At 37.5% G+C, this 23,686-nt stretch overlaps 1 protein-coding gene across 5 annotated transcripts in view; it reads left to right on the top strand.

Moving 5' to 3' along the window:
- The window catches only part of C5 (complement C5), a 127,316-nt gene that overhangs the window by 44,057 nt on the left and 59,573 nt on the right, over nt 1–23,686 (top strand). For all 5 annotated transcript variants that reach the window (XM_054520565.2, XM_024252854.3, XM_054520564.2 and 2 more), the window contains 11 exons: nt 1,628–1,718; nt 4,843–4,957; nt 6,537–6,663; nt 12,458–12,573; nt 14,258–14,443; nt 15,760–15,963; nt 18,005–18,214; nt 18,346–18,495; nt 19,475–19,604; nt 20,598–20,660; nt 21,789–21,986. In XM_054520565.2, the coding sequence (XP_054376540.2) occupies nt 1,628–1,718; nt 4,843–4,957; nt 6,537–6,663; nt 12,458–12,573; nt 14,258–14,443; nt 15,760–15,963; nt 18,005–18,214; nt 18,346–18,495; nt 19,475–19,604; nt 20,598–20,660; nt 21,789–21,986 (1,590 nt within the window). The remainder of the gene's footprint in view (nt 1–1,627; nt 1,719–4,842; nt 4,958–6,536; nt 6,664–12,457; nt 12,574–14,257; nt 14,444–15,759; nt 15,964–18,004; nt 18,215–18,345; nt 18,496–19,474; nt 19,605–20,597; nt 20,661–21,788; nt 21,987–23,686) is intronic.

Below are 23,686 nucleotides of genomic sequence, written 5' to 3'. Positions count from 1 at the left end.
ATTTCTGACAATTAAAAGTTTTTCTTTCTTTGTTTTTTGTTTTTTGTTTTTGAGATGGAGTCTCGCTCTGTCGCCCAGGCTGGAGTGCAGTGGCACGATCTCAGCTCACTGCAACCTCCGCCTCCTGGGTTCAAGCAATTCTCTGCCTCAGCATCCCAAGTAGCTGGGATTACAGGCACCAACCACCATACCCGGCTAATTTTTGTATTTTTAGTAGAGACAGGGTGTCACCGTCTTGGCCAGGCTGGTCTTGAACTCCTGACCTCGTGATCCACCCACCTCGGCCTCCCAAAGTCCTGGGATTACAGGTGTGAGCCACTGCACCCAGCCAATTAAAAGTTTTTCTATAAAAAGTTAGTGTTTTGCAATAATTCTTTTTAATAATGTAGTTAATGCAAAATTATTCCCAGATGAAGATGAGGCAGCCTGCTCGTATGGCTAGAAGTACCGGCTAGAGGTTGGAGGGAAGAGTGGTAGTTGAATGCCTAGATTCTAGTTCCAGCATGCCTTTAACCCTGATCAAGCAGAACAACTTCTGTGGACTTGTGTTCCCCATCAGAGAGCTGGAAGAGATCTAGTCCCCTGAAGAGCTTGACTAGTAAAGATCCTTTCTGGAATTGTGATTATTATTAGGAGAAACTTAAATAGTCATAGATGAGGTGAGTGGAACCCAGTAAAACCAATAAATGATTTACTTGAGTCTTAAAACCAATTAATGACAAAACAAAAACAACAATTAGGTTTCCTTACCCCTAGTCCAACACTATTTTCTGGCTCCTAAATTCTTAATATATTAATTTGATTATTTAAGATATTCTTATTTTGAAATAAATTATATTAATAGACTAACAAGTAATGTAAATAGTTTAATCTTTCATTTCTTATAGTAGTTTACTAGCATTTCTGTGTGCTCTGCTATCAAATTTAACTTTCTTCTGCTTGAAGCCATTTTTTATTCCCTCAAGAGATTCATAATGACATGGAGAAGAATAAATACTGACACAAATTTTAACAATTAACAAGAAAAACAGTGACAAAACAAATTCATTATGATGAAACTCAACCTTAAAGATTACAGGCTCTCTGTAACATATAATCCTAACCCATCTCCCTTCTTCTAAGTGTTTTTGCTGTTTTCTCTGTATATCTAGAATCCACCCACCTCTTACTATCTGTAGCCACTCTCATCAATTCATCAGCACTCTCCCTCCTGGACTACAGCAAAAGCCTCCTAACTGACGTCTCTGCTTCCAAGCTATCTTGCTTGGTATTAGCCAAAATAATCTTGAAATGCAAATTTCATTATGTTATGTCACTATTGAAAAGTTTTTTTGTTTTCAAGGAACCTATACTGTAATGGAAGAAATAACCTATTGCCTATAATAAATGCTGTAATCAAAATATAGGCAAAGTGCTTCTGGATTGACCTCTGATTGGTGGAGTGGGAAGGTTCTGCAGAGATTGTTGTTGATGATGATGATGATGACGATGATGATTATGATGATAAGGTGGATGTTGTGTTGATGTTACAGCTTGTCCAACTATACCAGAAAGTCTAGCTGTTTGCTAGGCTTTAAAGTCTGCTCTAATCAAAATGGTAATATTACCTGTTTGTTTTTATTTTCAGTCTTGCCACGTTTTTCTGTCTCAATTGAACCAGAATGTAATTTCATTGGTTATAAGAACTTTAAGAATTTTGAAATTACTATAAAAGCAAGGTAAGAACATTTGTTTTTTTGTTGTTGTTTTTATTTTTATTTTTCAAATTAACTCTTGTTGACGATAATTGCCCAAAGTGAGATCTGTGATTTATTATCAAAGTCTGCCATGATTTGGGGACCAATTGATAAAGGAGACATCATGCTGATAGTTTATTTGCTTATTCTGATTTTAGCTGATTCTGAGTTTAGCTTTGTTGGCTATTCAACAGCAAAAACAAAGAAAAGTGCCAAAGATCTAAGTTTGGTGTGTGTGTTTAGAAACTAGGGTGACTTAGAATATTGGGACTGAGATATGAAGGATTCACTTCCTATCTTTTTTTTAATGATTTAATCAGCCAGCTAATGCTGCATAACTACTTCAAAACCCAGTACCTTAAAACTCCCACCATTTATGAGTCAGCTGGGAAGTTCTGCTGATCTGGGCCAGGCTGGTGTCAGCTGGGCTCACCCATGTACCTGCAGCCAGTTGGTAGGTCAGCTGGGGGCTGGCTGGTCTAGGAAGGTCCTGTCCATATGTCTGGCAGTTGGATGGGGCTAAAAGTGTGTGTGCCTCTCATCATCCAGCAGGCTAGCTTGTAGCAGCAGCAATGCTCAAAGAGAGGGAATGGAAGCATAAAAAGTCCCCCTGAGCCTAGGCTTGGTGCTGGCACACCATCACTTCCACACATTCTTTTGTCCAAAGCAAGTTACAAGGTCAGCCCAGAGGAAATAGACTCCTCCCACACTTTGTGGACACAAGAAACTGTGCAAAGGTCATGGATACATGGGGAGGTAGAGAATTGGGGGTTAGTTTTGCAAGCAACCTATCACAAAAGCTTAGGTCATTTTAAAATTACAATATAATGTAGTTATACCAATCTATATAACTATATGTGTGGGGTACTCTTCTAAGCACTCAGCATATATTAGCACATTTAATCTTTACAACTGTATGCAATGATATTGTTACTATTCCCATGTTACAAGTGAAAAAACTGAGGTACATAAATGTTTAATAATTTGCTCAAAATCACACAGCTAGTAAGTTGCACAGCCTGTCTGGTTCCAGAGTCCATGCCTCAAACATAATCCTATGCTAACTCTCTTATTAGCATTTATTTGGAAAATAGAGTGTTTATTACTTGGTCTAAACCAGCATAAAAGGCTCACTTGAGAGAAAATTATAGAAACTGACCTCCTATAATGGGAACTATTTATTCAAACCATAAATACGGAAAGTTAGCTCTTGCTATAGTATTATTTGCTGGGTAGAAAGTTTACTTTATTCTTACTTTAATTCTAAACTAAAAAGGGAAACATGCAGCTTGAATTTTTTATGAAGACTAGATCTCATATAACAGTGAGATTGGACATGTACCTTTCAAAGACATAAAAGAAAACAGGGAGTAGCTGACATCAAAATTACCAAGGAAGTAATTTGGCGTATAGGAGAGGGCCCTAATTATAAGTCTTGTGATCTCCCCAAGGTCAGTTTTTTTCATGTAGCGCATAGCTTTATTAATGTGGCTTTATAAGGATGAAATGTAATAGTGCATGAAGGACATTTTATTTATTATTATTATACTTTAAGTTCTAGGGTACATGTACACAACGTGCAGGTTTGTTACATAGGTATACATGTGCCATGTTGGTTTGCTGCACCCATTAACTCGTCATACATTAGGTATTTCTCCTAATGCTATCCCTCACCCTGTCCCCCACCCCATGACAGGCCCCAGGGTGTGATGTTCCCCGCCCTGTGTCCAAGTGTTTTCGTTGTTCAATTCCCACCTGTGAGTGAGAACATGAGGCGTTTGATTTTCTGTCCTTGTGGTAGTTCGCTCAGAATGATGGTTTCCAGCTTCATCCATGTCCCTGCAAAGGACATGAACTCATCCTTTTTTATGCCTGCATAGTATTCCATGGTGTATATGTGCCACATTTTCTTAATCCAGTCTATCATTGATGGACATTTAGGTGGGTTCCAAGTCTTTGCTATTGTGAATAATGCCAAAATAAACGTATGTGTGCATGTGTCTTTATAGCAGCATGATTTATAATCCTTTGGGTATATACCCAGTAATGGGATCGCTGGGTCAAATTGTATTTCTAGTTCTAGATCCTTGAAGAATTGCCACACTGTCTTCCACAATGGTTGAACTAGTTTACACTCCTACCAACAGTGTAAAAGCATTCCTATTTCTCCACATCCTCTCCAGCATCTGTTGTTTCCTGACTTTTTAATGATCACCATTCTAACTGGTATGAGATGGTATCTCATTGTAGTTTTGATTTGCATTTCTCTGATGACCAGTGATGATGAGCATTTTTTCATGTGTCTGTTGGCTGCATAAATGTCTTCTTTTCAGAAGTATCTGCTCATATCCTTTGTCCACTTTTTGATGGGGTTGTTTTTTTCTTGTAAATTTGTTTAAGTTCTTTGTAGATTCTGGCTATTAGCCCTTTGTCAGATGGGTAGATTGCAAAAATTTTCTCCCATTCTGTAGGTTGCCTGTTCACTCTGATGGTAGTTTCTTTTACTGTGCAGAAGCTCTTTAGTTTAATTAGATCCCATTTGTCAATTTTGGCTTTTGTTGCCATTGCTTTTGGTATTTTAGTCATGAAGTCCTTGCCCATGCCTATGTCCTGAATGGTATTGCCTATGTTTTCTTCTAGCGTTTTTATGGTTTTAGGTCTAACATTTAAGTCTTTAATCCATCTTGAATTAATTTTTGTGTAAGATGTAAGGAAGGGATCCAGTTTCAGCTTTCTATATATAGCTAGCCAGTTTTCCCAGCACCATTTGTTAAATAGGGAATCCTTTCCCCATTTCGTGTTTTTGTCAGATTTGTCAAAGATCAGATGGTTGTAGATGTGTGGTGTTATTTCTGGGGACTCTGTTCTGTTCCATTGGTCTATATATCTGTTTTGGTACCTGTACCGTGCTGTTTTGGTTACTGTAGACTTGTAGTATAGTTTGAAGTCAGGTAGCATGTTGTCTCCAGCTTTGTTCTTTTTGCTTAGGATGAAAGACACTTTAAAGTGCCTCAAGTGCTTTACGTAATTTCAAATTGTTACATTTTATCTGAATCCTGTTATTGTAACCATGTTAATAAAACAGTTTTATGCTATTGTCTGACAGATATTTTTATAATAAAGTAGTCACTGAGGCTGACGTTTATATCACATTTGGAATAAGAGAAGACTTAAAAGATGATCAAAAAGAAATGATGCAAACAGCAATGCAAAACACAATGGTAAGATGTTAAGACACAGTCACTCACACCTACAGATGTATCCAAAGGTGAGAGATGAGAAGTTACTTAAAAACCATCTAGTCCAATCCCCCATTTTAGATAGGTTGAAACTTAAAATCCTCCATTGGCTTCCCTTTGCCTTTAGGGTAAAGTTCATTTTCCTTGGCATCAGCCTCCCTTGCCAGCTGATCTCATGCCCTTTCCTCCCTCCCTCCCCTTTGTATTAATCACTCCAATTTCTCTAACTGACCAAAGTCTCTCTTGCCTCCAGGTCTTTACAATATCATTTATTCTGCTTGAAAATGCTCTTTCCCATTGTCCCCTCCTGCCCCTTCTTTGCCTGGCTAATTCCTTCTCATTCTTTAAGTTTCAACATTGACAGCCTTTCTCTGGGAAGCCTCCCCTGACTCTTCTACACTAGATTAGCTGCCCCGGCTGTATAGCCTCTTTTCTTAACACATTCTTCACATTTCATTGCAGTGGTTCTCAACTAGGGATGATTTTTTATCCCCAAGGGGACATTTGGCAATGTCCAGAGACATTTGTGGTTGCTACTGACATTTACTAGGGAGAGGCCAGGGATGCTGCTAAATTCCTACCATGCACAGAGCAGGCCCCTACAACAAAGAATTATCCTGTTCAAAATGTCAATAATGCTGAGGGGTTGAGAAACCCTTCTTTATTGGAATGGCTTGTTGACTTATCTATCATTTTCAATATTAAACTATTTGTGAGTCTGAATCATTTCCCTTATATGCCCAGAGACAGCATAGTTTCTTGCAAGGAAATATTCGTGAAGTTATTTGTCCATAGTTTAAGGCTAATGATTGCTGGAACTGAGATTAGGGCTCTGGTTCCCTTTCCCTTATTCAGCGTTCTTTACATTATACCACAGATGATATGTGTTCATGTCATTTTTGCTCACTTTTGCATATTCATTTGGTTTGCATCATCAATCATTTATCTTCTACAATCTTATTAATTCAAGATGTAAATTAAATGCATTTTTTAAATGCAAAATTCTATGCTAGACACTGGGATTTAAAGCTAAATAAGACAAAAATGCCTGCCCTCAAGTCACTCAATTTTATAAGAAAAAATAAGGCAAAGTTTATTTTACTGTTGTGTTAATAATTAAATAATATAATATGACTTAACCCAACATCCCTTTACTCATTGTGTGTTTTAAAATTAGTATTTAAATTTGTAAGCAGTGAAGTACAAATTAAATATTATAAAAACCGACAAACTCTCAGTTAAGAGCGGAAGTACGCCAAGAGGCCTAGAAAGATGAATGATGACGCAGGAATTGGAAGAAGGCGTGTTTGTCAGCTATTACCAAAAAGACCTGTTGGACCATGTGATATTCAAGACTCTTCTACTTCTATAATTCTATACAAATAATTAGAAAATAACATCCTCGGCTTAATTGTGGACTCAGTTATCTACTTTACTTTTGATGCTAAACCGTTCTTCTGACATTTGCCTTCAATTTAGAGGCTAGTAAAAGCAGATTTTATTAACTTTTCCTTATAAGTTCTTCTCTGAAATAACTCCTCCTTTTTCTCCTTTTAAAAAGTTGATAAATGGAATTGCTCAAATCACATTTGACTCTGAAACAGCAGTCAAAGAACTGTCATACTACAGTTTAGAAGATGTAAACAACAAGTACCTTTATGTTGCTGTAACAGTCATAGAGTCTACAGGTAAGTGTGTGTGTGTGTGTGTGTGTGTGTGTGTGTGTGTGTGTGTACTTTCTTTTGAAAAATATTTAGACAGAATATTAAAGGTATAAATAATTTCTAATTTCTATAATGATTTCACATTTTATTTTCTTTCATAGTTAAATATAATTATAAGAAGTAGACTTTTATATAGTTATGAAAAGGCAGTAGAGCTCTGCTTCTTTTTAGTCATTGGGCAAGCCATTGGGTCCCTATTACCTCCACTTCTGCAAAAATGGGAAAACAGTACCCATTTCATATCCAAAGTAGTTCTGCAGGCTCTCTGCCTTGACCATTTGGCACCCTAGTGTTCTCACCTGGTGAAAATCAAAACCAAAATAAGATTATGTATGTAAAACTATTTGATAAAGTACTATACAAATAAAAGTTATTACTATTATCATTATTATAGTCTACATAATGATGGAGTCAAACTGAATGTTTCCTAAAGCCTAAAGTTTTCAACATTATTTTAATGTTTCATCTTTTTATTTTTTCCTCAATTTGTTTTAAATAAGTTCAGTTTAAGCAGTATCTATGAGATATTTAAAGTATTGCCAAACACACAGGCTTGCAAACATTAATGATGTATGATGCCAGCACTAAAGTGGCTTACAAATTAGCATCAGGTATAAGACAGGTGAAGAAAGAACTGTTGCAAGAAAGAATTCCATATGAGCTTTAAGCAAAATATTAATGCAATAGGATTCAGAGGAAGGTGAGCTTCTAGATGATTGTTGAGCAACCAAGAACAGTGTTGTGAAGATGATCAGTCTTGAAAAATAATTAGGGTTTTGAGGCAGAGTTGGTAGACAGGGTGAAACAGAAACCCTCCGTAGAGAGGGCAGATGAAGAAGAGTATATGGTGAAGCTTAATCTTTGAGGACAGCAGATCATCCAGTTTGGCTAAAATATAGGATATGTATAGCGAGTATTAGAGATGTAATATTGGAAAGGAGTTTGGGGATATTAAAGCTTCAAATGTTATTCTTAATAGTTTTTCTTTTATACTTTAAGTTTTAGGGTACATGTGCACAACGTGCAGGTTTGTTACATATGTATGCCTGTGCCATGTTGGTGTGCTGCACCCATTAACTTGTCATTTAGCGTTAGGTATATCTCCTAATGCTATCCCTCCCCCCTCTCCCAACCCCACAACAGTCCCCGGTGTGTGATGTTCCCCTTCCTCTGTCCATGTGTTCTCTTTGTTCAATTCCCACCTATGAGTGAGAACATGGGGTGTTTGGTTTTTTTGTCCTTGTGATAGTTTGCTGAGAATGATGGTTTCCAGCTTCATCCATGTCCCTACAAAGGACATGAACTCATCATTTTTTATGGCTGCATAGTATTCCATGGTGTATATGTGCCACATTTGCTTAATCCGGTCTATCATTGTTGGACATTTAGGTTGGTTCCAAGTCTTTGCTATTGTGAATAATGCCAAAATAAACATACGTGTGCATGTGTCTTTATAGCAGCATAATTTATAATCCTTTGGGTATATACCCAGTAATGGGTTGGCTGGGTCAAATGGTATTTCTAGTTCTAGATCCCTAAGGAATTGCCACACCGACTTCCACAATGGTTGAACTAGTTTACACTCCCACCAACAGTGTAAAAGCATTCCTGTTTCTCCACATCCTCTCCAGCGCCTGTTGTTTCCTGACTTTTTAATGATCGCCATTCTAACTGGTGTGAGATGGTATCTCACTGTGGTTTTGATTTGCATTTCTCTGATGGCCAGTGATGATGAGCATTTTTTCATGTGTCTTTTGGCTGCATGAATGTCTTCTTTTGAGAAGTGTCTGTTCATGTCCTTTGCCCACTTTTTGATGGGGTTGTTTGTTTTTTTCTTGTAAATTTGTTTGAGTTCATTGTAGATACTGGATATTAGCCCTTTGTCAGATGAGTAGGTTGCAAAAATTTTCTCCCATTCTGTAAGTTGCCTGTTCACTCTGATGGTAGTTTCTTTTACTGTGCAGAAGCTCTTTAGTTTAATTAGATCCCATTTGTCAATTTTGGCTTTTGTTGCCATTGCTTTTGGTGTTTTAGTCATGAAGTCCTTGCCCATGCCTATGTCCTGAATAGTATTGCCTAGGTTTTCTTCTACGGTTTTTATGGTTTTAGGTCTAACATTTAAGTCTTTAATCCATCTTGAATTAATTTTTGTATAAGGTGTAAGGAAGGGATCCATTTTCATCTTTCTACATATGGCTAGCCAGTTTTCCCAGCACCATTTATTAAATAGGGAATCCTTTCCCCATTTCTTGTTTTTGTCAGGTTTGTTAAAGATCAGATAGTTGTAGATAGGTGGCGTTATTTCTGAGGGCTCTGTTCTGTTCCATTGGTCTATATCTCTGTTTTGGTACCAGTAGCATGCTGTTTTGGTTACTGTAGCCTTGTAGTATAGTTTGAAGTCAGGTAGCGTGATGCCTCCAGCTTTGTTCTTTTGGCTTAGGATTGACTTGGCAATGCAGGCTCTTTTTTGGTTCCATATGAACTTTAAAGTAGTTTTTTCCAATTCTGTGAAGAAAGTCGTTGGTAGTTTGATGGGGATGGCATTGAATCTATAAATTACCTTGGGCAGTATGGCCATTTTCACGATATTGATTCTTCCTACCCATGAGCATGGAAGGTTCTTCCATTTGTTTGTATCCTCTTTTATTTCCTTGAGCAGTGGTTTGTAGTTCTCCTTGAAGAGGTCCTTCACATCCCTTGTAAGTTGGATTCCTAGGTATTTTATTCTCTTTGAAGCAATTGTGAATGGGAGTTCACTCATGATTTGGCTCTCTGTTTGTCTGTTATTGGTGTATAAGAATGCTTGTGATTTTTGCACATTGATTTTGTATCCTGAGACTTTGCTGAAGTTGCTTATCAGCTTAAGGAGATTTTGGGCTGAGACGATGGGGTTTTCTAGATGTACAATCATGTCATCTGCAAACAGGGACAATTTGACTTCCTCTTTTCCTAATTGAATGCCCTTTATTTCCTTCTCCTGCCTAATTGCCCTGGCCAAAACTTCCAACACTATGTTGAATAGGAGTGGTGAGAGAGGGCATCCCTGTCTTGTGCCAGTTTTCAAAGGGAATGCTTCCAGTTTTTGTCCATTCAATATGATATTGGCTGTGGGTTTGTCGTAAATAGCTCTTATTATTTTGAGATATATCCCATCAATACCTAATTTATTGAGAGTTTTTAGCATGAAGCATTGTTGAATTTTGTCAAAGGCTTTTTCTGCATCTATTGAGATAATCATGTGGTTTTTGTCTTTGGTTCTGTTTATATGCTGGATTACATTCATTGATTTTCATATTTTGAACCAGCCTTGCATCCCAGGGATGAAGCCCACTTGATCATGGTGGATAAGCTTTTTGATGTGTTGCTGGATTCGGTTTGCAAGTATTTTATTAAGGATTTTTGCATCAATGTTCATCAAGGATATTGGTCTAAAATTCTCTTTTTTTTGTTGTGTCTCTGCCAGGCTTTGGTATCAGGATGATGCTAGCCTGATAAAATGAGTTAGGGAGGATTCCCTTTTTCTATTGATTGGAATAGTTTCAGAAGGAATGGTACCAGTTCCTCCTTGTACCTCTGGTAGAATTCGGCTGTGAATCCATCTTGTCCTGGACTTTTTTTGGTTGGTAAGCTATTAATTATTGCCTCAATTTCAGAGCCTGTGATTGGTCTATTCAGAGATTCAACTTCTTCCTGGTTTAGTCTTGGGAGAGTGTATGTGTCGAGGAATTTATCCATTTCTTCTAGATTTTCTAGTTTATTTGCATAGAGGTGTTGGTAGTATTCTCTGATGGTAGTTTGTATTTCTGTGGGATCGGTGGTGATATCCCCTTTGTCATTTTTTATTGCGTCTATTTGATTCTTCCCTCTTCTCTTCTTTATTAGTCTTGCTAGTGGTCTATCAATTTTGTTGATCTTTTCAAAACACCAGCTCCTGGATTCATTGATTTTTTGAAGGGTTTTTTGTGTCTCTATTTCCTTCGGTTCTGCTCTGATCTTAGTTATTTCTTGCCTTCTGCTAGCTTTTGAATGTGTTTGCTCTTGCTTCTCTTGTTCTTTTAATTGTGATGTTAGGGTGTCAATTTTAGATCTTTCCTGCTTTCTCTTGTGGGCATTTAGTGCTATAAATTTCCCTCTGCACACTGCTTTGAATGTGTCCCAGAGATTCTGTTATGTTGTGTCTTTGTTCTCGTTGATTTCAAAGAACATCTTTATTTCTGCCTTCATTTCTTTATGTACCCAGTAGTCATTCAGGAGCAGGTTGTTCAGTTTCCATGTAGTTGAGCAGTTTTGAGTGAGTTTCTTAATCCTGAGTTCTAATTTGATTGCACTGTGGTCTGAGAGACAGTTTGTTATAATTTCTGTTCTTTTACATTTGCTGAGGAGAGCTTTACTTCTAACTATGTGGTCAATTTTGGAATAGGTGTGGTGTGGTGCTGAAAAGAATGTATACTCTGTTGATTTGGGGTGGAGAGTTCTGTAGCTGTCTATTAGGTCTGCTTGGTGCAGAGCTGAGTTCAATTCCTGGATATCCTTGTTAACTTTCTGTCTCGTTGATCTGTCTAATGTTGACAGTGGGGTGTTAAAGTCTCCCATTATTATTGTGTGGGAGTCTAAGTCTCTTTGTAGGTCACTAAGGACTTGCTTTATGAATCTTGGTGCTCCTGTATTGGGTGCATATATATTTAGTATAGTTAGCTCTTCTTGTTGAATTGATCCCTTTACCATTATGTAATGGCCTTCTTTGTCTCTTTTGATCTTTGTTGGTTTAAAGTCTGTTTTATCAGAGACTAGGATTGCAACCTCTGCCTTTTTTTGTTTTCCATTTGCTTGGTAGATCTTCCTCCATCCCTTTATTTTGAGCCTATGTGTGTCTCTGCACGTGAGATGGGTTTCCTGAATACAGCACACTGATGGGTCTTGACTCTTATCCAATTTGCCAGTCTGTGCCTTTTAATTAATAGTTTAACTTAATCTTTACCTGGAGGGTAACATTATTGGGCTCTTGCCAGTAGGTCTTCAAGTGTTCTCTTCTTTTCTTTTGAGATGGAGTCTTGCTCTCTTTCCCAGGCTGGAGTGCAGTGGCACAATCTCGGCTCAATGCAACCTCCGCCTCCTGGGTTCAAGAGATTCTCCTGCCTCAGCCTCCCGAGTAGCTGAGATTACAGGCATACACCACCATGCCTGGCACTTTTTTTGTTTTTGATTTTGTTTTTGTTTTTGTTTTTTCATTTTAGTAGGGACGAGGTTTCACCATGTTGACCCGGCTGGTCTCGAACTCCCCTTCAGGGTTCTTTCTACATCAAGCTCCCTTTTTCTGATTTCTCTCTATGTATCTATGCTCTGGGAACACCAACCCCCATCCCCCACCCCCACCTCTGTAAGGCTCAGTTTCTGGCCTGACCCTTCCCTCTCTCCTCAATCCCTTGAATACAATCAACTGAAACTCAGGCCACTGATGAAAAGTGGTGTCCCTTCCTACAATCCTTCCTCAGTCCAGTCCTATAGCTCTACTTCTGCAAGGGCTTTTCTACATACGAGCTTGTGCATAAGGCCTTGGAAACTCCTGAGGTCTAAACTCTTCTCTGCTGTGTCCCTCTGAAGCAAGACCTATGTCCTACTTACTACTGGTAAATGAATGAATGCAAGAACGTAGTGAGTGAATGAATAAGTCTGTGGAGACATATAGAGACAAAATGGATATCCATACAGATCATGATACTCCTAAAAACTGTCAACATGATGCTTGCCATTTCCTTAGGTGGATTTTCTGAAGAGGCAGAAATACCTGGCATCAAATATGTCCTCTCTCCCTACAAACTGAATTTGGTTGCTACTCCTCTTTTCCTGAAGCCTGGGATTCCATATTCCATCAAGGTAGATGGGGTGAGGGGGTAGATATTGCTACATATGATCATCTTGTTCTGTTCATGGAAAACATGTGGGTGGTAAACAGGGTAAGAATGTTGCCGTGAAGTCACAGAGGGAGCTTATTCTGTGAAACCTGCCCCTCCTGGTGGACACAGACAGGGATGGGAAATTGCAGGTCAGCTGCAGCCTTGGCAATGACTTCAAAAGTGAGGGCAAGATAGCCTTGTATTAGGCATCTCTAAATAAGCATTGCATTAAATTATATGTAAATAAAATCTCATAAGACTCTAGTTCAAAAAGTACAAACATTTAAAATTATTTGGTGGCAAATTCTTAAAAAGCCTTAAGATGGAGATATCATTCCTTGAAAATAGACTCCTTTCTCTCACTATATTTTTGCCCCCAGTGTGTCTCATTTGTTTCCCTCTGTCTTTGTGTTGTCTTTGTACATAACTCTGTTCAATCTCTTGTCTCTGTATTGCTCTCTGTTCTTTTCATTTTTGCTTCTTTCTGTCCCTGAATCTCTTTTTTTCTGTCTTTTTTGCTTACTCCTCTGCATTCATTTTTCTCTCCTTCACCTTCTTTTCCTCCTCTAAATGCTGACAGTATAGAATTGAAACATTCCTGTGGTTTTTAGATTTTTATCTATCATTATATATTTTATTATAAATAATATATTTTATTATGTTGATTAAATGGAAATGTTTATTCCCTGCCCTTAATTTAGAAAGCCAGAGCAAAATTTTTTTTTGTTCTTTGAAAATGTGTTATTTTTTAAGATCAACTTAAGTACAATCAAAATGTGTTATTTATTATTTACTGTGGGTCATGGGCTTTTAAGAAAAAAAAGGATTTACCAAGCCCAAAGCAAGGTCTGGACATGCTTGTAGGTTCTTACATATATATACTATATATAGAAAATAATATATAACAAAATATCATATAATGCATATACAGTAATGTATTATATATATACTAAAATATATAAATATAACAATATATAGAACATAAGCTTAAAATATATTTTATATAAAAGTAAAATAAACTATGTCTGTGTGGAATTGTGTGTGTATATATATATATGGCAGTGAGAGGTAGATGTTAAAGGAAAAAAGGTGTGTCTATTTTTGTTTCTCATATTCAAGGGATTTATTCCCAGAAGGGATTGCCTCATTTTCTCCTTTATCCAGTCCTAAACCAATCAAATAAATATAGAAGTTGGATAGCAGAAGACCTTATCACACCTACTCCTTGACTGACTTAATAGAATGATATTTATGTTTTGAATTTGCTTGATTTATGGGAGAATCTATTCAAGAATGATTTAACTAAATAGAATTAAATCTTCCTATAAGCTGAGAATACACTTCTCTTTACTAAATTAAACATAAGTAAACCAGGTGTGGTGGTGCATGCCTAAATAGTTCCAGCTACTTGGGAGGCTGAGGTGGGAGGATGGCTTGAGGCCAATAGTTCAAGTTTGCAGTGCGCTATGATTGTGTCTGTGAATAGCCACTGCACTCCAACCTGGGCAACATAGTAAGTCTCTGTCTCAGAAAAAAAAAATTAAGAAAAAAATACATAAATAATTTATACTTTGGTGGGGAGGAAGGAAAATTATTTCAGAATTGTTGTGCTTTAAAATAAGTGATGAGCTGTTGAAATAGATTTGGATTGTTTTGACAAACAGGTGCAGGTTAAAGATTCGCTTGACCAGTTGGTAGGAGGGGTCCCAGTAACACTGAATGCACAAACAATTGATGTAAACCAAGAGACATCTGACTTGGATCCAAGCAAAAGTATAACACGTGTTGATGATGGAGTAGCTTCGTTTGTGCTTAATCTCCCATCTGGAGTGACGGTGCTGGAGTTTAATGTGAGCTGAATTCTCCTGTTGTATTTTCTAGGACAATGTGTACTCTTGACCATGTGTTTTGGCTAGTGTGCAGAACAGATGGCGGCAGATTTTACACATGAGTCCAGTGAACAGTTCCATAATTTTACATCCAAGACAAATGAGTCCCAGAGACAATCTGCTAATCCATTGAATGGTCCTTGAGGAAGATAAATGTATCAATTTTTTATTTGGGAGTTAATTGTTTTATCTTATACCATTAAGACCATATCAGACTCCAGAAGCTTCAGAATAGGTATAGCGGTGCACATGAGTGTTAGGAATATCCTGTTTTCCCCCCTCACTTTTAATCCCCTGAAGGGCCACAAAAGGGTCAAAAATATGGAAGCCTCCCTTTTTTCTAAGTGCAGAAACCATTCTACTTTAGAGCCCACTTAATAGTCTTCTCTCACAGCAAATATTATTTAAGTTCCCAATCTCAAATAAAATATGAGCAATAACATAGTAACATAATAACATAGGCCAATGACTGCAGCATGGATATACTCACTGTCATCTATTGAGCACTTACTAAGTGCTAGGCATCATGCTAAGAGCTTTATGAAGAATACACGAAACACCATTTAATTAGCAAGATGAGTTAGAATATTATCTTTGCCATTGTGTGGCTCAGGAAATGGAGGCTTCTAACCTCTCTTTTGATTAACTAATTTTATCCAGAGTTAATAAGTGGTGGTACTGGTATGCAAACCAGTGTGTACCTGACTCCAGAGCATGAGCTAATAACACTTCTGCTGTCTGAGGGTAGATATTGCTGCCATGATATCATTTCTTCTCCACCTCATATTTATAAGCACCCATCTCTGCCTCTACTTCACAATGAAACTGGGCCAGATAGTCTCGGAGATGTTCATTCATAGCTCCTGTCCCCAAGTCCTCAAGAGTTAGTGCTACCTCCCCACTACTTCCCTTCTCCTACCCGCATTTCCTAAATGCTTAGGCATCTCTCTGTAATCATCCCATGCGAAGAGAAGTCCCCAGCTTACCATGACATTTCAGAAAGACCACCAATATTTATTCCTGGAGCGTCTTTCTCTCTTCATTTCAGACTTCTCTGTCATAGCCCATAATCCCTTCATTCTTGTCTGTAGTCTTTGTAAAGTTGCTTGATACCACAGCTGTATAAACACTGAAGTAATGGAGGTTTTTTTTCCCCCTTAGCATTTGGTATTGTGAAATTTAGAAATTTATAAAGCAAGGAAAATAATTTGAAAGGTATGTTTTACAGAAAGCATTACATCACAGTATACATGTCTTTTTGAAATTTCCCTTTTCAGGTCAAAACTGATGCTCCAGATCTTCCAGAAGAAAATCAGGCCAGGGAAGATTACCGAGCAATAGCATACTCATCTCTCAGCCAAAGTTACCTTTATATTGATTGGACTGATAACCATAAGGCTTTGCTAGTGGGAGAACATCTGAATATTATTGTTACCCCCAAAAGCCCATATATTGACAAAATAACTCACTATAATTACTTGGTAAGTACATAATGATGGATTTACATCTTATTCCCCTACCTGGAACATTTTCCTTTGCCTCTAGAGAGGCATTAGAATTATCCTTTATACTTTTATTCCCAAAGCACTTTCAAGAACATCATCTAACTTGAACATCAGTTTCTCAAAAAACCTTTGAAATAGGGCATGATTTTCATGACCATTTCACAGATGAGGAAACTGAGGGACAGAGAAGTTAAAAGACTTATGATGGTCACTCAGCTGGGAAGAGAAAGATTTTGATTTGAGCTGAGGACTCTGACTCCTGTTCTAATAACACTTTTTACCAAAGAGAGCCTAGTTATTCCAAAGTGAGAACCTGATTAAATCATGCTCTCTTTCATGGCCAAAGATTATATGCCTAGACCCAGTTCGGATAAGTGCATTTTGTTGTCAAAAAACGGGGAAGCAAAATCCTCTCCTGAGAGTTGAATCCTATCTTGCCTGTTCCAATTCCATAGCTCAGCAACATCCCTATTGCATCATTTATATTAAACAGAGGTGGATTGATGAACCTGTTGGTGAAACCAAGAAAAAAACTTACAAAAAATATTAAGAGCTTCCTGACAATCACCAAAGAAATGGAATGAATTATTTTGATGGCCAGGCCAAATGCATGCTGTTGGCTTTTCAACATTTTTGAGGAAGAAATTGAAAAAACAGTAATGAGGACCATAGAAAAATATTGACTGATAAAGGGAAACTCTTTATGGACTAGATACCAAACCCATGTATGCAGTTCTGGTCTCTAAGGACAATTTAAGGGATCTCTGAGGGCATTTTGGCTTCACGTGATTTTTTTTTTTTTAATCTTAAACCTTCAATTTAGAATCTAAACCCTGGCTTTAAATCCCCAAATAAGATGCACTCCGCTTATTCATCTATTTTTTTTTAATCAGTGAAACAAAAGGGGTTTTAGTGACAGTGTGATGACTTTGAACAGTTTTTGGGTTCAAATTTTGGCTCTCTAATTTACTAGTTGTGTGATTTTGAATTAAAATCAGTATGACTTTTAGTTAGTTCCTGAGCCTCAGTTTCTTAAATGAGAATAATATTCCTCTTATTGATGTATTCTGAGAATGAAAGGAGTTAAATAAATGTTAAAGTTCCTGGCACATAGTAGGCCCATAAATGTTAACTCACTCTTTTCTTTCTTTTTCTTTCTTTCTTTCTTTCTTTGTCTTTCTTTCCTTCCTTCCTTCCTTCTTTCTTTCTTTCTTTCTTTCTTTCTTTTTCTTTCTTTCTTTCCCTCCCTCCCTCCCTTCTTTCCTTCCTTCCTTCTTTCCTTCCTTCCTTCCTTTCTTTTTGGTGGAGTCTCACTCTGTCCCCCAAGCTGGAGTGCAGTGGCATGATTTCGGCTCACTGCAACCTCTGCCTTCCAAGTTCAAGCAATTCTCCTGCCTCAGCCTCCCGAGTATCTGGGATTACAGGTGCCCACCACCGTGCCCGGCTAATTTTTCTATTTTTAGTAAAGCCAGGGTTTCACCATGTTGGCCAGGCTGTTCTCAAACTCCTGACCTCAGGTGATCCGCCCGCCTTGGCCTCCCAAACTTCTGGGATTACAGGTGTAAGCCACCCTGCCCAGCCAAAATTGGTATGTCTCTTTTTTTTTTTTTTTTTTTTGAGACAGAGTCTTGCTCTGTTGCACAGGCTGGAGTGCAGTGGCATGATCTCGGCTCACTGCAACCTTCACCTCTCAGGCTCCAGCAATTCTCATGCCTCAGCCTCCCGAGTAGCTGGGATTACAGGCATGCACCACCATGCCTGGCTAACTTTTGTATTTTTAGTAGAGATGGTGTTTCACTATGTTGGCCAGGCTGGTCTTGAACTCCTGGCCTCAAGTGCTCGGCCCACCTCGGCCTCCCAAAGTGCTAGGATTACAGGCATGAGCCACTGTGCCCAGCCTAACTTTATTTTTCTTTAACATAATTTCTGCTCGAGCTCCAGGCTGCATCCTAAAGCACAGGTTTTGTTTTTGTTTGTTTATTTTTTACTTATTGTTGCTGCTGCTGTTTATTTTTAGATTTTATCCAAGGGCAAAATTATCCACTTTGGCACGAGGGAGAAATTTTCAGATGCGTCTTATCAAAGTATAAACATTCCAGTAACACAGAACATGGTTCCTTCATCCCGACTCCTGGTCTATTACATTGTCACAGGAGAGCAGACAGCAGAATTAGTGTCTGATTCAGTCTGGTTAAATATTGAAGAAAAATGTGGCAACCAGCTCCAGGTAAGCCACAAATTATAAGTCACAATTGAATTTTCTTTTCAATGAAGGAGGCTGCCAAAGTTTTAGCTGCTTCTGAAAAGTCTTGTCTCATACAAATGATCTTTTCTTTTCTTTTTCAAATGAACTTTTAGGTTCATCTGTCTCCTGATGCAGATGCATATTCTCCAGGCCAAACTGTGTCTCTTAATATGGCAACTGGAATGGATTCCTGGGTGGCATTAGCAGCAGTGGACAGTGCTGTGTATGGCGTCCAAAGAAGAGCCAAAAAGCCCTTGGAAAGAGTTAAGTAATGCATGTCTCACTGCAGTGTTGCATGAAGTGTGGCCACCAGGCTAGGATATGGGGGAAGAACTAAGGGAAGACTAGGCCTGCTTTTCTATAATCTACTCGACATACTCATTTTTAGGAAGGTAAACCATCCTCATGTCAGCTCCCAAAGCACAGGTCAATCCTCTTTTGTTTTTCAAATGTAAGTGTAAGCACTTTAAGAATATATGATCATGGTAGCAATTATATACATGGAGGAAAAATTACTATCAGAATACTTTGGAAGTTTGGGGTAGGGTGTTGATGGCAGTTATAGTAGCTAGTAGCAGCACAGGAAAAACCTGTATAGGTAATGTTTGGATTTGTTTTTTAACTCTCATTGAAATCCATAGCACAGAAGAATCTCAAAATCATTCAATTCTCATAAGTTCCTATTTATCTTATTATGTTCAGCTATTATTTTCTAGGCTTGAATTTCTTTGAACAAGGAAGGAAGGACTGAGAAACTGTAAAATTAAAAAATGTTCGGAGAACGAATAAGCCTGTCCAAACAAGTCTTCACCCATTTAGAACCTAGGGACCTCCCCACCAAAATGCACAAAGTGGTGCTTTTAAAGCAACTTAAAATTAATTTCTATGTTAATTCAGTCCTTCATGCATTCATACCTGTTTATTTATTTATTTGGAACATTATATTGATTGCAGCATTCATTCTATGTACAAAACACTATATATCAGTTTCTAAGAAACTCCTCATCAAAGCTGTTTGTTTAAGACTTAGTTCTTGATTTAACTTTGAATAGTTATGTATTTGTAAATACAAAAGGACAAACTTAGAAACAAAGTTGGGAAATTTTGTCTTTGATCATTTGAAAAATATTATCTGTGTATTTCACTGGTTTGTGATAACCATGTAAAAATTAGTACCTTTTAGTTCTTTAGAGGAATGATTTATACATCTCAATGCGCTCAACATTTTGCCTTTCTGGACAGGTATTTCAATTCTTAGAGAAGAGTGATCTGGGCTGTGGGGCAGGTGGTGGCCTCAACAATGCCAATGTGTTCCACCTAGCTGGACTTACCTTCCTCACTAATGCAAATGCAGATGACTCCCAAGAAAATGGTAAAATGCTCAGCATGTTTATTACTGAAAATCCCATTGATCATTTGCCCCCCAGATCTCATTTTTATCCTTCTTCCCAAATATTCTGTACCATGATGTTAGAATGCCAAGACTACATAACTCACCTGTATAAAATGTTTCACTGGCCTTCAAGATAAAGTACAAATTCTTTAGTGTAGTACTGAAAACCTTCCATGGTCTTCTCCCTGGCTCTCTCCAGCTAGCTCTTACCCTGCTGCGCCTTACGTTATGTTTAAGCTCTACAGAACCAAGTGGAGTTCTTGGGTGGCATTATGCTATTTTGCACCTTTGGGCCTTTATTTATTGGGATTGGTTTCCCCTTCATTAGCCTGGAGAAGCAATGTAAGAATCATCGCCTCTACAAGACCTCTTCCCTACATAGAATTTATAATTCCGTCCTCCTTTAATAGGGAGGCTATTGCAGGGACTAGATCTATTTACAAGTAATAGAACAGCATTGTGTCATTGCACATTCTTACATATAGTTGTAAGTCCTGTCTCACCTACTGCATCAGGAGCTCTTTAAGGATAGTAACCATATCTTAATCATCTTCTTTCTATGGTTTTAAAATTGTTCATAATTATACTTGATACTATGGTATTCATAGTTATATTTGCAATAATATAGCACAAAGAGCAAATAATAAAAATAGCATACCCACCAAAAGCATCACTCACTCTAAATGCTTAGGTATTTCTCGGAATCAGTGGATCAGAGAGGCTGAAGGATTCAAAACCAAATTCAGATAAAATAAGTCAAAAGATATGACACTAGATCATGAACTCCACTAAGATAAAACAAGTCATATGAAGAAGTATGGTGCACAGTTCCTAATCCAAAGCAGCCCCTCAATATTTGTTAATGAATGACTTGTGAAGCCTCTAAATACTTAAATAGTTTCATGGAATTTTTTTTTTGAGATTTTATCTACTTTTTATCCTTCTGCTTTATCGTTTGTTTAAAAAAACCAGATGAACCTTGTAAAGAAATTCTCAGGCCAAGAAGAACGCTGCAAAAGAAGATAGAAGAAATAGGTACCGTAAGATTCATGTGATTGTAAAAAGGTTGTAGTCATATCATTCAAAAACTGGACAAAATTAAATGTTATATAAATTTCCCTAATTGAAATAGAATGAATGAAAAGAAAGATATGTATGGAGGTCTAGCTTATCTCTCTCAGAAAGATTAATCCAAATAAAGTCTAGTAGTTCATTTGCCATAGCCTTACTCTAAGGAAATAGGTCTTTATTACTTCAAGCTCTAAAATCCAAAATATTAGCTTTTATTTGTCATAAATATTTTATCTCTGATAACTTCATCTAGCAATTAAAATCATATCCTTCCATTTTATTCTGACAAAATGCATGATTTGACTATTTTGGGGATATACCTAGAAGTCTATTACTTCTATTTCATATATTTAACTGTTAGTAGCATTATTCTTTGGAAAATACATCTTGTGAGAATTATTTTAAAATAATTATTTAAATGGTTATGATAATTGGCCATGTTACTGTAGAAAGAATATCAAACTGGGAGTCAGCAAATTGAGTTCAACTAATATCATGCCTATGGTAATATAATAGTTTCTTCCATTCGTATATGAGTTATTTTAATTCAAACCTTTATTCTAAGTTCTAATGATATGAAAAGAGAGACATTGACTAATCTGAGCACTTACAATGAAGGATAATGCTACTAGGTGAAGTCCACAAACCATGTTATATAAGAAGTTTTTGAAAAATAGGATATTCAGCTTGAAGAAGGAAATATTTGTATAGTGATGATAGCCATCTTCAAATATTTGAAGGCTTCTTGAATATTTAACTTATTTTCTTAAAAAATATTTTCTATTCTTTTTCTATATTTTTCTGCTTATTTTCGGCAGAACCCAAAGTTCCAGTTTCAAGAGTTAGTATTTAGCTTAATTGCAGGAAACCCTTTAACCATTTAGTGTGAGCTGGAATGGACCATTTGGTAAGGTCACATTCTCCCCATTCTTAGAATAGTTCCAAGGGGAGTCTGGACAGTCAGCTAGCCGTAACTATTGTGGGTAGGGGGGTCATATAGCAATAGAAACCAGGTATCCCTTGAGATTCCTTCTAAGCCTGAGATGTTATGACTCTGTGTGATCAAGAGCACTTGCATTATTACCATTTCAGCTGCTAAATATAAACATTCAGTAGTGAAGAAATGTTGTTACGATGGAGCCCGCGTTAATAATGATGAAACCTGTGAGCAGCGAGCTGCACGGATTAGTATAGGGCCAAGATGCGTCAAAGCTTTCACCGAATGTTGTGTCGTCGCAAGCCAGCTCCGTGCTAATAATTCTCATAAAGACATGCAATTGGGAAGGCTACGTAAGTATGACGTTTTCTATCAGAATTCTGCTCAATATGGGGAATTTTGTGTAATTTTATGCTGCTAAGAAAGGCAGTTTTCATGATCTATTTAGAATTGAAAGTAGAAAAGATAACTTGTAAATGTCCATAAGAAAAAAAAATCCTTCATTTTTGGGCATCAGAAGAGGTATAGTACAGAGCAGAGTACACTAGGCCAGAGTTAAGACCTGGCATAACGTTAAAGCCAAGTCATCCCATAAACTTGAATGATTATTTATCCTCTCTCAGCCTCATGCAAGGAGCTTTGACCAGATCTTCTCCAATATGCCTGTGAGTTCTACAAGTCTACGCTTTTGTGATATTACAACCATTAAAAATTCTGTCTATATCTACATTGACGAAATAGAGGAGAAGATTTCTAAATCTAGCCTAAGGTTAAGTTTACTTACATAAAAGCTGATGTCTTATTTCAGTTTCAACCATAATACATGTTTCCAGAATTTACAGACCTCTCATTAAAATGTTTTCAGAACTTTTAGGCTTTATATATAGTCTTTTTTTTTTTTTTTTTTTTTTTTTTTTGAGTAGGAATCTGGCTCTGTCACCCAGGCTGGAGTGCAGTGGTGCAATCTTGGCTCACTGCAACCTCTGCCTCTGGGTTCAAGCGATTCTCCTGCCTCAGCCTCCTGAGTAGCTGGGATTAAAGGCGCCTGCCACCACACCTGGTTAATTTTTGTATTTTTAGTAGGGACGGGGTTTCACCATATTGGCCAGGCTGGTCTCGAACTCCTGACCTCAGGTGATCCGTCCACCTCGGCCTCCCAAAGTGCTGAGATTACAGGCGTGAGCCACTGTGCCCAGCCTATGTATAGTCTTTAACAAAACAAACAAAAGCAAAATGACAGCTTCTGTTTTATACTTATGTGTGCTGCGTAATGACATTTTCATCACTGATGGACCACATATGCAACGGTGATCCTATAGGATTATAATACCATATTTTTTCTGTACCTTTCCTGTGTTTAGATATGCTTAGATACACAAATACTTATCATTGCATTACAGTTGTCTGCAGTATTCTGTTCAGTAACATGCTGTACAGGTTTGTAGCCTAGGAGAAATAGGCTATACTATATAGTCTAGATGTGTAGTAAGTTATACCATCTAGATTAGTTGTAAGTATGCTCCATGATGGTCACACAAGAAAATCATCTAACAACATATTTCTCAGAACATAGCCCTATTGTTAAGCAATATCTAATAACCATAATTTTGGTAAATGGTCACAAAATTTATGTTTGTAGAAATATATTCATTGAGATGTACAGTGTCTAAGATTCAGGTTGTTTTCCAATATTTGTTTTGCTTTGTTTGTTTGTTTGAGAGATGGAGTTTTGTTTTTGTTGCCCAGGCTGGAGTGCAATGGCACAGTGTCAGCTCACTGCAACCTCCGCCTCCCGGGTTCAAGCAATTCTCCTGCCTCAGCCTCCCAAGTGCTGGGATTACATGCACCCGCCACCATGCCTGGCTAATAATATTTGCTTATTATAAGCAGAATTTTAATAAACAATCTAGTCCATATGTTGTTTTTCTTTTTGGAGGGAGGATTTGGCTTTTTTCTCTTAATTTTTTTTTATTTTTAAATTTATGTGGGTAAATAGTATTTACGGGGTACATGAGATACTTTGATACAGGAATGCAATAAGTAATAATCACAT

Source organism: Pongo abelii, chromosome 13 (assembly GCF_028885655.2).
Source record: "Pongo abelii isolate AG06213 chromosome 13, NHGRI_mPonAbe1-v2.0_pri, whole genome shotgun sequence".
Classification (NCBI taxonomy): domain Eukaryota; kingdom Metazoa; phylum Chordata; class Mammalia; order Primates; family Hominidae; genus Pongo; species Pongo abelii.
Note: the sequence above shows the minus strand (reverse complement) of the source record. Positions and strands in the feature narration are given on the sequence as shown.